Genomic DNA, 15,203 nt, shown 5'->3' with positions numbered 1-15,203 from the left:
GGAAGGGGTAACCATTAAGCAGAACCTGTGTGACTATCACCAAGGCAGCCAGGTTAAAAGCCAGGTAAGGCAGCAGCCCAGTTCCTCATTCGAGTGTCTAACTGTAACTTCACTCAGCCTGCTTGCTCCTATGTCCTGGTCCCAGTGTTGGCTGCTGGCCTGACCTGTCTCTGCCAACCTCCCACCGTGGCCGGGAAAGCAAGATGACACAAATGGAGAGGAGCAGAAATACTCTTGAAATACCTGGAGAAGCCAGGCTGCCCAACGCCGAGTGTGCCGGGCTCAGGACACACACAAAAGTAGACTTTCCCGCCTCCAGCCGGGTTTTGCTTTTGCACGCAGGTGTAGCAGTCGATATTCTGGGGAAAAGGCGTGAAGGGGGATATTCCTGAAACAGCACACACAGATTTTTACGCGATGCCCGCGCTTCCGCGAAGACTGTGCCGTTGTGCGCCCCGCACCGCCCGGGAACTGGGGCTGCCCTTTCCGTGCTGGGCTCGTTCCGCAGGAGGAAAACCCGAGGAGAATCCTGCCTTGCCGTGCCACGGCCCTCCAGCCCCTCTCCCTGATCACAGCCGCTGCTAATTTTAAAAGTTGTTTGTGCCGCCTCAGAGAGAAGAAAAACATGTCCCGGTATGAACAGAGGTGACGAGAAGCAGGCCTCAGGTGGCAGAGCCAGGGCTGCTCAGGGTGTGAGGCTGAGGAAAAGCCTCTGCTCGGCTCAGTTGCGGGCACACTCGCCTGACAAGCACTGGGTTTGCCAAGTTCGTGGCAGGAGAGACATAGGAGGGTCCTGGGAGCTGGCGCCGGCGGGGGTTTATCGGTCTGTCGCCCCTCTCCCCCGCCTGTTACCCCATCCGCTCCTCTCCCCCGCTGTGGCGTGGGCGGCGTGGGCGGCCGCCCTGGCAGTGCCCGCGGGGGCGACGGCCGTGTTTGCGTTTGTGCCGGGCAGTCTCATGGAAACCGGCTCGCAGCGCCCCCGCACTCCGCGCTGCCCGGGCAGCGGCCGGCCGAGCCCCGCCGCGCCCGGAGCTCGGCCTCCTGACTCCCGCCCCGCCGTGCCCGGCTGCGGTCCGGCCGGGCAGCCCCGGCTGTCAGGGCCCGCGGCGCGGCGTGGCTTCCCTGCCGGCCGGGTAAGGCGGGCGGGGGCCGCCCCCGCAGCGCATCCCCGCCCGCACCCGCGGCCGGGCCGGGCCGGGCCGGGCCGGGCAGGGCAGGGCAGCCGTGGGCGGCGGCGGCCCGGGCAGTGCCGCCCGGCAGCGGGGCGGGGAGCGGGGGAGGTGGGGGCGAGGGAGGGGGCGAGGGCGGCTCTCGCTCCTGAACTCTCCGTTCTTCCCTCCCTCTCGGTACCCCCGCCTCCGACCTTCGCCGCTGCCGGGATCGCGTCTTGCACCGGCCCGTCCTCTGAGAAGCGGCGAGGGGGCCCGGCCATGGAGACCCTCGTGCGCCCCGGGGCCAGCAAGCCCCCCACCGGGTAAGCTCCCGCCGGGACCGGGCCGGACCGGCCGCCGCTCCTCTCCACGGGCGGCAGCGGCTCCGGACGGCGACAGCGGCCGTGCTGGCCGGTGGGCCGCGGTGCCTTCCCTCCGTCCCGCCTGTCTCGCTTCCCTCCGGGCGCCGAGCTCGGAGCGGCGCGCAGGTGTCGGCGGCCGGGCAGCCCGGGGCACAGACCTGGGACGGAGGGGGCACGGCGGGGAGCAGGGGGCGGCACGGCGGGGAGCTCGGGCGCAAAAAGGTCAGCAGCAGGAAAAGGTGCCTGCTTCGCCTTTGCCCCGCGGGAGGGGCGCCCCGGGCCGGCTGCCGGAGAGCCGGTTCGGTTCGGGGCTTGCTCCCTTCAGAGCGTAGTTCGGTGCGGCCCTGCGGGACGAAGGGCAGCCACTGCTTGTAGCTCCCGACCCGGGCCACCGGGACTGCCAGGGACACTGGCGGGGCTGCGGCGGGGCTCGGGGCGGACCCGCCCGGCGGAGGGTCCGGGGAGCCCCCGCGGCCGCAGAGTTCTCATCCACACGCCCGTCTGCCCCAGCGCTAGGACGTAGCTGCCAGAAGCCTTTGAAAGGTTTATTCAGCCGTCCCTGACGTGGGTCTCGGTCCCACCGCACGGCCGCGGCAGAGGAAGGAAGAGCATTGCCAACCGCGAATTAAAAGTGCCCAAAATTGTCCGAGGTTGGTGGGAGACCGCAGTGAGTGCTCCCAGTACCTCCTGCCTTTGGTGACAAGCACCGCTCTGGCAGCACTATTGCTAAGCAGCGGTCAGCCCGAGTGCAGACCGCGGGAGGGTTAGGGGTTTTTCAAGAGAACAGACAAGTAGAAGATATGCCAGCAGTGGAATTTATTAGTCCGTTAATTAAACGACGAGAGCAGCAGCACGATGAGGTCCTAAGTGATCTCTTTTGTGAGAGCAAAAGCTGGGCAAGTTTAAGAGCTGTGCTGTCTGCTCGCTGCAATTTACTGCTCTACTTCACACTGTACAGGCTGAAAGAGACTGTGATTGCTTCAGCAGCTTTTTTTATTTTTAGTTCTAATGTTTATATCATAAATTTATTTTCAACAAAGTAGGAAATAGATCTAAAGTATGTGCTAGTGGGCTACAGTAGTTTTGTTCAGTTTCATTTCCTTAGTTTGTATTTAATAGGGAACCTTGCAGTGTACACAGAAAGTAGTACAGGGAGCAGGGAGTGAAGAAAAGATGCCATTGCTAGTGCTGTGGTAATGAAACAGTGTGTGCCATGTTTCTTTGACTTGCAGAGTAGGACATAGCTTGCTGCTCTTTTTGTAAATAAAATGCTTATTTCCAGATGAAATTGACCCTGTTTGATCGTGACCTTTTAGGTTAACCTAAAGGAAGAGTGGTAGATGTAAGGTGCCTCCCCTCTCTGTATTTAGTTGATGTAACAGTACAGCTGATTTCTAAAATCCTGATAGAGAGGAGATCTATGGTGCCAATTTACACGTGGGCTTTGAAGAGTAATTCAGATGCAGTGCTGACTAAAAATTTGTCTTGATTGCTGGGCATCCAGCATTTTAATGAATCCAAAGATTCATTAAAAAAATTAATTTGTAATAGGAACCCATGTCATTGATGCATCTCAGAGAGGACCACTGGGGTCTGGGGGCATTTCTGAATAAAACTCCTAAATCCTTTTGTAACCAGTTTCATCTGTGTAAAGTTGTCCGCAGCCAGATTCAGAAATCACAGGCATGAACAGAAGTTACAGTAACTGCATTAACTTCAGTCATATTGCTCCTGACATGGCTCAAGAAGATGAATCCAATGGTAGGGTGCAGATGCACTTGTGATATTGTATAACAAAGTGTGTGGGTGCTAATCTGCTCATGTGGAAGCTGATGGCAACACTGTCATGTGCACCAAGAGGTGACTGCCTGTTTTATCTGAGCTCATTTCAGACTTGAATTACTCTTTGCTGCCTTTTCTTGCAAGTCAGACCTTCCCAGCCTGGATGTGTCTGTGCTGGTTAGCAGGGGACTTCACTGAATGGTTCATAATTCCCTCAGTTGCTATCATCCATATTGGACACTGGTGGATGTTTGATCCCTAATCAGATTTTGCTCACTCAGTGTTGAAATCTGTTAGGGTCAGGGAAGTGCACAGCTTTGTCCTTTTTGGTTTCCATGTGAATCCAGACATGAACTGCATCTGTGGAGTGTGGCTGAGGGCCTCTGGCTGTTAAGGCCGTTGTGACAGAAATACCTTCCTTTCATGGCAGAAGACGTGCTATACACATTTCCAGCTTATTGATTGGCTTAGCTTGCAGTTATGAAAGGGAAGTTAAAATGACTGTAGCTTCAAAATTTTTAACAAAATTTAGGCAGAACTGTTTTGTCTCTATGTAAATCATTAACAGCAATATTGTGACTCTCCCTTGTTAAACAGTGAACAAATTTAATGTATTATTTTGTGCAGGGTAGAGCCACTCTGCTGTGTGCTTATACAGATAAATTGATTGTGTGTGTTCCACTGCACAGTTCCTTGAGAATTACACATTTAAATGAAGGATACTGTTGGGCTTTTGTTTTTTGGTTTTGTTTCTTCGTTTATTTTAAATAGCAAAGGAAAAACTGCAATTTGTGCTGGTGTTGCAGGGTTTTTTCCAATTTTTTAGTTTCAAAAAAAATTGCACATTTCAAAACCAATAATTTTATTATTACTGATTGCTAGACATAAGTTTTTTAGAAGCTTTGCTGAGTACATAATGCTTTATTTAATGAACAGTTATTTTGATTTATGAAAGTGAATGTAAGACAGCCAGTAGAAAAAGTAGAAATGACAATTTACTCTGTGATTATGCAATGGATACCAAAAGACAAATACACTTGTTTAGTATCCTTCTGTTAGTATCTGCCCTTGTTTCATTAGGGAGAACAGAGAGAATCTTCACTGGGTGTTTCAGTTGGTTTCTTTTTTGACCACAATTTGGCATGACAGACTTACACTGGTCATAAACGGCACTGCAAGCTCAAGGATCCATTCTGTTCTGCTCTGTTAGGAGCCCTGCAAAGACCAGAGCATCTTCCCTGTCCACTGAAGTCATCTCCACCTCCCATAAAAGCCAGCAGTTTATGGATCCATCTTCGTGCCTATGTCTGAGCACAGAAAAGCTTCCTCTGGAGTCTGGCAAATGTGAGGAAAGCCTCTGTATTCAACTGGATGTATGAGTGCTTTCTTTAAGTAGGACCTTTATTTTCTGTGCTTCAACTTCCTTTGCTATCTCACAGGGGCTTATGGTACTAAAAAATACAGGCACATCTTAGCACACCTACTTTAGAGTGCCTTCCCTGCTGGATTGAAGTGTCTCTGGAAGTCAGATATGGATGTGAAATACTAGTAATGTTTACGTGCAGAACTGGGGAAAGAAAACCCCCAGCTACAGAGCAAGTTGCACATCTCAACTTGTTGAAAGTTTTTCTTACTATTTTATAACTACTACACATAGTTAAGCATGTTACTTTGTAAAACTGTACAACCAGCTTAAAAAATTAATATTGTGTTTAAGATTTTATTTTTTTGTCTAGGAAATCCTGGAGAGCACTGTTGTGCACAGAACATCTCTTAGTCTGCGTAACACCAGTTATATCATACTCTAGCTCATCTCCAGGTGTTGCACAATTTAGGGTAAAAAGAAACAACATGTAATTAGTTTTTAATTGGAAAACTGAGCAATTTCTATATGTTTTCTATGTTTTGTATTTATTTGAGATTTCTGTGTAATGTACAAAGTGGTGAATGGCAAAGGGCAATGACTGCAACCAGAAATGTTCAGTAGCAGTGTGGGAAAATCGCAGAGTGGTTTGGTTTGAAAGGGACCATAAAGATCATCTCATTCCAGCTCTCATGCTGAAGGCAGGGACACCTTCCACTAGACTAGGTTGCTCGAAGTCCCATCCAGTTTGGCCTTGAACACTGACAGGGATGGGACATGCACAGCTTCTCTGGGCAACCTGTTCTACTGTCTTACCACATAGTAAAAAATTTCTTCCTAATATCTCATCTAAACCTCCTTTCTTTTAGCTTAAAGCCATTCCCCCTTGTTCTATCCTTGCATGGTAGCAACTTTCAAGATTGCTGCCTTGACCAGTCGCAAAACTGACACTTGTGCTTTTGGCATTGGCCTTGACATTGTTTCATTATTTGTATCTGGACCACTCCTGCAGAATTCAGTTGATTTCACTTCACTGCACTTCTTACGTGTCCACCTGAGACAGGGAGCTTCTCTGTGTTGCATTTTCCTGGCACCACAGTCAACATTAACCCTGTATTCCTCTCAGTCTGGGCCCAAAGTATTTCTTTCTGTGTCAGTGGAGATACATCACATTAAATAGAACTCTGGTAGTAATGACAGAAAAATTGTTCTTGCTACTGCATAGAATGAAACAGGGTAATTTTTTTTCTGTGTTTGGCACCTCCAAATGAATGTAACTGTTGAGCTAATATACTGTAACAGATTTGTATTTTCAGTCATGACTAATATCTCAGGATTGCTGAAGATAAGGATACTAATTGTAAGGGTAAACCAAATGGCAAGATAAATGCAATGCAATCCAGTCCTGACAGCTGTTCTTTCTGAAGTCTAAATTTCTATTTCTCATATCTTATTTTTCCTTTTTTTCCCCTTTTCCTTTCTTTCAGAATCTGCCAGAGTAGAAAATGGTGTTATAAAATTTCTTTCATTTCTAAAATTTCTTTCATTTCAGTACTGTCCAAAATATTCTGGATTTGTTTTGATTTTCCCCATCTCCCAGTTGTCTCTCATTATTTTGTTCCTATGAAATCTTTTATAATTTTTTATCTTCCCATTTTATGCCGCTCTTGCCACCGTTAGACGATACTGAACCTTCTCTTTCTTACTGTCGCCTGTCTTAGTTGCCGTTCATGTTCTTTCCCTTGCACTTTCAGATTCATTTTTCTTCAGGTTTTGCTCCTGTAAATTTACATCTTGGTCAAATTGCTAGTCTTCATGGAATCATTTCTGTGCTCTGCAGGAATATTTTGATAGGACAGATTTTACTTACCACCCCGTCTGGGCTGGCTACACCATTAACAGTCAATTGCAGGAGGCTGCACTGGAGAAGGGGGCATTAATTACAGTTTCAAGTGCTCTCCTGGGTACACTTTCAGAAGATGCTGGCCCTTAAATGAAAAGAACTTCCTAAATATTTATATTGAAGTCACTTTAATAAATACATGGCTGCTTTTTTTGTAGTTAATGTGTGGTAAATTTCTTTTTGCCAAGCAATTCAGAACCCAATGCATGCTTATGGCCAGAATGAAAGATTTTTTTTTTCCCTTCAAAGGAATGAGAGTTCTCTTGAATACGTGCATTTATTCTTAATCATCTGTCCTCATGTAGACTTCTGTTGTCACGGACTTGAATTATCTCACAAGCATTTATGAAGACTTCTTAACAATATTCATTTGGCTTAAAGATATACATGTAGAAGATTCCATATTATTTATATAGGCAGAAGTGTGAACACATTTACATGACCAGCTCCAAGAGCAGCCAGGAGGCCTGTGACAGAGTTAGGGAAGTACCTCACTCCTCCTGAATCGCAATTCAGTGCCTTAACAAGTGCTCCCCTGTGTATGGGCTTTAGCTACTCTGTTAGCATCAGCAAACACTTGATTTTCTGGCAACGACTGTGTTCTGTATACTGCAGCTTTTTGTGTTGCTCTGGCATTGTGATTTCCATGAAAATTGACAGTTTTCACACTTTAATGCTGCTTGTAAGAGAATGACAGGCCTTTAGAAATTGTTTTTTCCATAGTGGGATAAGCCAGTTTATGCATGAGAAACTAGGAAGTGGAAAATACCTACAATCCATGTTTCCAGCTAAAATTATGATTTAAGGATTGCTTAGAAATGGCTGCATTTCCAGGTCATGGGAATTACAACTCTTATTAATGTATGAATCCTCCTAATATAGAGAGTGTTTCCAGAGCTGTGAGTTGCCCAGTGAGTCAGGCTGCTTATCATTAAATAACTCATGGGAATAGTGTATTGTTGTCATAGTTTCAGCATGAGAGTGTCAGAGATGAGGCAGGGACTGGACCTGTGCTAAGGAGCAAGCCCCAAAGCTGTTGGCATGGCTGTGCTCTGAGGGCACACATGTGCTCTGAGATGCACAACATCTCATACCCACTTTTGTCCCCTCATACCAGAAACCATGTCTTTGCAGTTTTATTAATTCCTCAGCTAATAAGCTTGCCTCAGGTGCTGTGCATTTGTGTAGAGTTGTAATAACCAGAGAAAGTGAAAAAAATGAATTTGGGATGGTTTTTCTATGTTCTTTTGTTCTCACTATAGCTTCCAGATTCTGAGTGTCTATGAGACCATAAAATTAATTTCTTATTCCTGTAAATTCAACATGATGATTGTATATTATGCTGTGTTTTGTGTGTTCCTTGGCATGTGTTGTATGGAAAAGAGTTCTCAGTGTCCCTTACAGTTTCAGTGATGAAACATGGGTTACAAAGCTTTCTCTAGTAGTCAAAAAATAATGCAACCTGGGTACAGTATTTTTTGACATGATGAGTATCATTAAATCCGGTAGGAAAGGTAGAAATGACGTGGTGCAGTTTGGCCAGAGGTACTTGCAGATGTGCAGTAGACAGACTGCGTTTTCAGGTCTGGTTCTTTGTTCTCTAGTGTCTTCTTTTTATTAAATGTGGCTGACCTGTGCATAAGTATTCAAGGCTGGTCTGTGAGATCTGCTTCTTCCTCTCAATGTTGCTGTGTGTATGCAAAGTGGAACAGCTCAGTAAATTGTGGTGGAGAATCCCTCACTTAAGTAATCATCAACCAGGTAATTAGGGAACTCTCTTACAGGAAACCCATGTTCAAGGATCTGCTTGACAAAGGAAGGGCTGAGGGTTAAACTTGCAGTAGCTTTTACTGCACCTTTTGCTAGGACCACCGCACAGCTTGGAGTCCTCCTTTTTCCTTTGAGTGAAAAGCCAGACAGATGTGAGCCTCAGTATTCCTGAATCCGTTGTGTTGTAGTTGGTGTTTCTGTAGCAAGCTCTTACTAGTGACTCAAAGGCTAGAGAAAATAGAGAAATGAGAAAATTCCTCAGCTGCGCTGGTGTTGTGGTGCTAACAGTGAAAACTTCCTTTGTTCAAAAGAATAAACAGGTAACATGCAAAATCATCCCTCTGACATGGAGCTTGAGCAGGAAAATTACACTTTATATTATCAGTGTTCTAAATATAGCCATACTGTAAGGTTCCAACAGCAAGTATCAATCCAAAAGTACTTAATCAGATAAGTGTTACTTTACGTTTTCACCAAGAGTGTGTGATTCTCTGTTTGCCATGCCTACTTTCCTTTCCTGTGTGTTAGGCTCTATTTATATAAATGCATGCTGATCTCATTGACTGTTACTGGGGTGTTATTGTGAAGTGGAACTAAAATTGTTGGTTTTCAGTAAGCAGGGGTTAATGACATTGTTTTTTTGAAGCCCACACAGACAGATTTAAAATAGATAACAATGGTTGATGAGATGCTTTCTGAATTTTTAAATGTTGTTTCAATAAACATTCTTGTTACCATTCAGAGTAAGATGATATAAAACCTCTCTACATTACTGATTTTTGGTAATATTTCAGTGCCTTGGTTAGACTAAAGAACATTAAAATTCAAGTGCCTGAGTACAAATACACCATTGATGATCAGCTGTTGCCATCCCCAAAGTCTGACGGTCATTCCTGTTAGTCTGCTGGTCCTCTTTTCTCTGAAAAAGCACGGTCCTTGGTTTTTCTGCAGGGGAGGGGAGAAGTGTTTCTCCTTTGTATTTGTGTTACGTGATGCCACGAGGTGGTGTGGTGGTGGCTGGAGCAGGAGCTTGTCCTCTGAGGTTGCGTGGAGGTCCCCATGCTGTAGTATATGTAAATCCACCAGTTACAGAATCATCTCAGTCAAGGCAAACATCTCCAGGGACACAAGAGGAAAGTTCTGGTTTAGATTATCTAGATGACTTCTTTTAAAAGCTCATTTCTTCCTTTTTGCCCCATGCATTCCACAGTGGGCATTCTTCAGTGCTCACCCTGGAGATTTGTTGAGTGCCATGACAGCAGTTTTCTGATGTAAGAGAAAATTAACTAGTAAATTCTACTCAAACTCTTTAAAACACTCATCTTTTGTTGTGTAGCATTATCTTGTTTATGATAACAACTTTTTCCTTGCATTAGTAAGTTCCAAAAGATAAATAAAAACTCCAGGTTATTTTATAGAAAAAACATATTATTTAATTTTTTTCTTACTTCTGTGCGTAGATGATTTTTCTTTTCTGCACTTTTTATGTTTGAGGTCATTATCTTGCATAGACAGCAAAAATACCTCCTAGATAAATACAGCAAGCATGGCACATCTGCTCTTACTGTGCACAGAATGTGTATTTTCCCCCTGTTTTTGTCTGAGTTTGCCAGGAGAGGAGTCTCCAAAATCAATAAACAGTTTCAGACAAGTGGGAAGAAAAAACGTTTTCTGTGCTTTTCTTCAATATCTGCTCCCGTGGCAGTGCTTTATTTCTGAACTTCTCAGCAGTGCTTCAGGGTGTTGAGGAGGCAATATCTTGGTACAAATCCAGATTCCTTCTGTTTCTTTTTGTGGTATTAAGTTTGGTTTTATTTTTCTTTTTTTTTTTTTCTTTTGAATAACTTCTCATGGTACTTTTGGAACCAAGCCTACTCTTTTATGGATAATAAATAAATTACTGCTGCTTTCCCTGGGGGTACAGCTCACGTTTCAGTGTCAACACAGCTTTCTGTGCTCTAAGGGGGCTGGTCGTGTTGCTTGTGGTCGTTCTGAGGAACGCTTACTGCTAAGACAGGGCTTTCTTGGGAAGGAGGCCAGCCTTTGGCTTGTGCCACAATTAAAATCTTGGTACTGTGACACCTTCAGGTGCTCACTCCTAAGACTGACTCTCTCAATTCATTAAATACAGCTACAGTTAGGTCAGACCATGTTTCTAAACTGACAGTGTTGTAATTAACACAGTTATTAATTTTTTTTTGCTTTTAATTACCTTTTTCTTTTTCTCTGCTGAACTGAAGAGTCACTCGGTCATGTCACAGCAACACAGAGCAGCATCCCATGCTAAAATAATGTTATATTGCCAGATGTGCATTGCTCTGTGTTTCCTGGGACATGCAGTCTTTTTGCTGTCTTATTTTATATGGCTTAAGGTCTGTTTTGCAGCTTCATTCCCTGGGTAGTGACTTGTTCTGAGGGGGACAAATTGGGACCGTTGTCCACTTCGTGAGTCCCCAACCCTTCATTTATCCAGGGAAGATGCAAATTGTCCAGCACTAGGCTGTGTGTGGGAGGAGATTTACCTGAGCCAGACTGACATAGGCATGATAGGGAGCAACCAGAGTGTGGCAGGAAATCGTTCTCCAACTCCTTCACGTCTTTTGCAAACCAGAAGCTATTTTTATTCCTGCTCTTACACTAGCAAGTCGAAGATTGCTGTTTTCTGATCAAGTCTGTTGTTCTGAAATATAATGTGTTAGTGCAGAATTGCTTCTTCTTATTAAACCCAGCTTTTCTGTTGAGAGACAAACACAGGCATATCCATATATGATGAACAGAGGGCCCAGGATCAAACTTAAAATTGAAAGAAATCACCTTTTACATGAGTCATTACCTAACAGAATTTTATCTTAATTTCAGAGATTTGTGGATTTTCCAAATTACCTGTGTAGGTAGGAGAAGGATAAAAATTTACACTGCAGTTTTAAATAATAAATTTAATTGGCTGTTTTTTTTCCTTCCTCTCAAGTCCTCTAGATTGTACTAACTTTATAAAACAGTTCAGAAAAGACTACCTTAGCACAGCTCTATTGATGATTAAACAATGTCATGACATGGTGTCAGTAAAGTTGCTGACAGTAAAGTGACAACATAAAGATGCTTTTCTTCCTAACTTCCTATCAAATACTTGAATTCCCCTTCCAGCTTTTATATGGATTTGTAAGAAGGAAGAGAATACATTCCTGAAAGAGCAATTAATTATTCTGCAACAAATATTTACTCTTCTAGAGAAGATTGATTATAGTTGTGGTGTAGAATTCTTTCCGAAGAAGACAAATTGTGAATTTTGGAGCTATTTGCTATCAGTGGGTGCAAGCTGTTCTTTGATTTATTTGCTTTTAGTAGCTCTATTGCACAAATAATAATGTCTCAGGTGATTTTAGCACATGATACCAGGATCAAAATACAGGGCCTTCCCTCTCCTGACTCAGATGTAGTATTTCTTTCTATTTTTTGTAACATTTGCTATTTTCCAGCCTCATATAAGATAAACAAAGACTTTAATTTTTTCTTAGAAGCACTTCTGTTTTTTCATTTTTCCCACTTTAAAGTTTTGTTAAGGCTGTTAATGTAGTATTGTACAAAATGACTGCTGAGGACTGAGCAGACTCGGAGTCTGTCTGTCCCCACAGTCTACTGGACTCTCTTGAGACAGAGTTGAAGAGTCTGCTTGTACTTACCAGAGAATGAAGAGCAGCAAAAGCACTTGCTAATTGTTTAATGCAAAATTGAAAATGGGACTTTGATCAGCATGGCTGAAATCTCTGAGTCTACTCTTGCATCAGACAAGTATGAGAGGGACCAACGTGGTCTTCAGTTGGGCAATCAGGAAAATACTTGTGGATGCACACTGATCTTGGTGCTTTACTGGGGTTCAGGTTTATGTTTCATATTAAAGTAACAAAAATTTGGTATCTTATTATAAAAGGAGGGGGTTGTTTAGGTAAAGATGAGTGAGTGCAGTCTGTACATTTCTCTGTGTGTTCCTTTTATAGTTGATTTTCTTTATGTGATGGTAAACTTCAAAATGCCATCTTTTCACCAGTATTCTACAGCTAAGACATTGTTCATACTGGTTAAGGATACAGAGGTCACTTGTTTCTGTTCTCACTTATTCTTTTTGCAACATTAGATATTGCTTATATTTTTTTAATAAAGCCTACAGCTTGTCTTTCCATTGCACCAGTCTTATTTAGGAGTTCTGCTCAAGTATATAGTTGTTGTTTATTACTGAGTATTCTCAAATTAGCCATAGTTATTTTGGAATGAAATATCTTTGCATTCAAGTGGTTAAATACCACACTTTCTCCTATTAAAAATGAGATCCAGGTCTACTGGAAAATACTTTACACATCTAAAACTGCCTGAAGTATAAAACCTGTTTATACAGATACCATGGATTTCTTGCCATAAAAAGCACCGTAAATTCCCCGTGCTGCTTCATTTTCATAAGGAGTTACTTGAAAAGAAATATTGCTTGCGGTGAGTTGCCAATTATTTATATACTAATTTGCTACCTGAGAATAATTTCAGATTTTTAAATGAAGTTTGGTATTGAAGTGATAGAGAGAAAAAATGTCTGAAACTACTTCATACTGTACAGTTTAGCTTAAACTTACTTGGAAAGAAACTGACAATATTGATTTATCATTTTAAAAAAAAATTATCTTATTTCTTTTTTAAGGGCATGAGTTTATCTTTTAATTAAAGTGATGTATCTGAAAAGAGTTTTGAGGGGTTTTTTTTAATGTAAATTACCATTCACCTGTATTGTTAGAGGACAAACAACTCAGTGTACAGTTGTATAGAATATTAGGCTGTTGTTGTATAAGCAGTGTCTGTGTGCAAAACTTTGGTGCCAGATGTGAATAGGAGGCTACATAAAATGTCTGGGAGCAGAGAGCTCTGTTCTGCCATTATTTGAGAGGACGTGCACGTCAGCCTGCAGTAGAGATCAACCCTTCAAGCAAATCATCCAGACAACTGATGAGGGGAAATATATTCCCTTGTTTCTTTTACAGGATAGCATTGCTGTGTGTAGGAAAAAAATAAGGAAGTTCAGTAACATTTGGCTGTACTATAGGGATGCATTTAAGAGACTAAAAATGCATTGCTTTATCTTCCAGCAATGAGATAGTTTTTCTTAAAAAATTTCAGGAAAAAAGTGAATTGGAGATTTCATGTTACTTTCATGCCTGCTGAGGTACCTGTGATTTATTCCATGCTTATCAGAATGCTTATCAGAAAATACCTCAGTTTTTGGGAATTAAATTTTGTGGGTGTAGAGAGGTCCTCCAAAACAGGAAGCTGTTTCTTCCAAAACAGGAAGCTGTTTTGGAGGCTTCTTTCTGTGATGTTTGTGAAGAGTACCTGTAGAACTGCTTGGGAGTGATGTGAGGATTAGGCTGCAGATGCTCCTGCACAGCTCTAGTCTCACACACATGCAGGTGGTCTGGGCAGCAAGCCTTCTTACTGATCAGTAGCACAAGGGAGAGCAAGCTTACTGCTTGTAGAAAGAAACAGATTTTTCTTTTATCCTGCTGGTTTGGTAGGCTCTCTCGGCATTTAAAAGGAAATGTGTGATTATTTTAGGAATCTTTGAAAATGGCAGCATGTCTCTAAATTAATGTGTTCATATTTCTCACTGAGTTGCAGATGAAAAACTGTGATTTGGGCAACATATGTTGATTAATACTGGAAATAAATGCTACCCTGTGGGACCTTGCTTCTGCAGCCAGCATGTCCACTGAGTCGTACAGCTGTGCCAGTCTTTCCAGAATTGTTCTGCAATCTATTTACTTCAAACAAATGTTGCAGTCATGGATGGCATCATGGGGATAACTATCTGACAGACCATTCAAGCTTATAGATTATAAAATTTTCCATACACAGGGGAAACCACGTGTTCACCAATTAAACTCTCCCTATATAGAGAGGATTGGTACTGCTGTGCTCCTCAGAAATACATGTGGAAGATAAGAGGTGAGGAAAATAATTTTTATTGCTGCACAGTGGGGTGCAGGCATGTTGACACCTGATGCAGACTCAAAATTCCCCAAAATTCTCTACTGGCTTGTATAGCACAGTCAGCATATTTCTGTGGCTTGGCATTGTTGCCTGCAGATTTCACAAGTGGTGGAGATCGATCTTCGTGGGCTGTTTTTCGTTTTTTTTAATTGTCAGAAAGTACATGTATGTTCCTGGGAGCTCAGGGTAAATAGACCTCACTTGGAAAAACACTTGGAAAAAATGAAACTGTCCCTTGTTAGTGAAGTCAATTCTTCCTGGCCTTTTTTATTAATTCTTTCTAGCAAGTTTCTAATTTTGTGGGATGATAGAAGAGGTGAACTGCGTCCTTGAATTTGTATCTGGAGTAAAGTTATCATTGCTTGGGGGCTGCATTATACAAGCATTGGAAGGAGTTTTCTTTGCCACGGCTTGTCATCTGACAGCCACATTCTGCTTGGTCTTGTGCTCCTTGGTCCCTTCAGGTCTCGTCTGCAAGCCTGTATCTCTCAGCAAAGCTCTGATTCCCCACACTTGAAGTGAAGCAGCACTTTGGTCTTTTAAAATTGTCCTTACAATGACAGTGGGCCAGAAAGTCACAAACTGACTTTTCATAGCAGGGCATTTATAAAGGAAAGTTTTCGAAGGAAGTTTTCGAAGTCCACAGCTGCATAAATTGCTTTCCTCAAGCTACTTGTTTGGATTTTTTTTCCCTTACACCTTTCAGTTCTCTCTGCTGCCTTCCTTCACTGAGAATTACTGTCCTGCAGAAGAAAAAAGGGAAAAAATGTTATTCATGAAATAGCAAGTTAAATTGTATAACATAGTAATAGTCATAACGTTTTACATGTTTAGATATAAATTTT

At 43.1% G+C, this 15,203-nt stretch overlaps 1 protein-coding gene across 7 annotated transcripts in view; it reads left to right on the top strand.

Annotated features, from left to right (window-relative positions):
* The first annotated feature begins 378 nt into the window (after positions 1–378).
* The window catches only part of COBL (cordon-bleu WH2 repeat protein), a 157,901-nt gene continuing 143,076 nt past the window's right edge, over positions 379–15,203 (top strand). For 6 of the 7 annotated variants that reach the window (XM_026791774.2, XM_026791773.2, XM_014265156.3 and 3 more), the window contains exon 1: positions 645–1,474. In XM_026791774.2, the coding sequence (XP_026647575.2) occupies positions 957–1,474 (518 nt within the window). In that variant the 5' untranslated portion in view covers positions 645–956. The other variant, XM_074546285.1, reaches the window with a different exon arrangement.

The sequence above is a fragment of the Zonotrichia albicollis genome, chromosome 1 (assembly GCF_047830755.1).
Source record: "Zonotrichia albicollis isolate bZonAlb1 chromosome 1, bZonAlb1.hap1, whole genome shotgun sequence".
In the NCBI taxonomy this organism is placed as follows: Eukaryota; Metazoa; Chordata; class Aves; order Passeriformes; family Passerellidae; genus Zonotrichia; species Zonotrichia albicollis.
The sequence above is the reverse complement of the archived record's forward strand: the minus strand, read 5'-3'. Positions and strand labels throughout refer to the sequence as shown.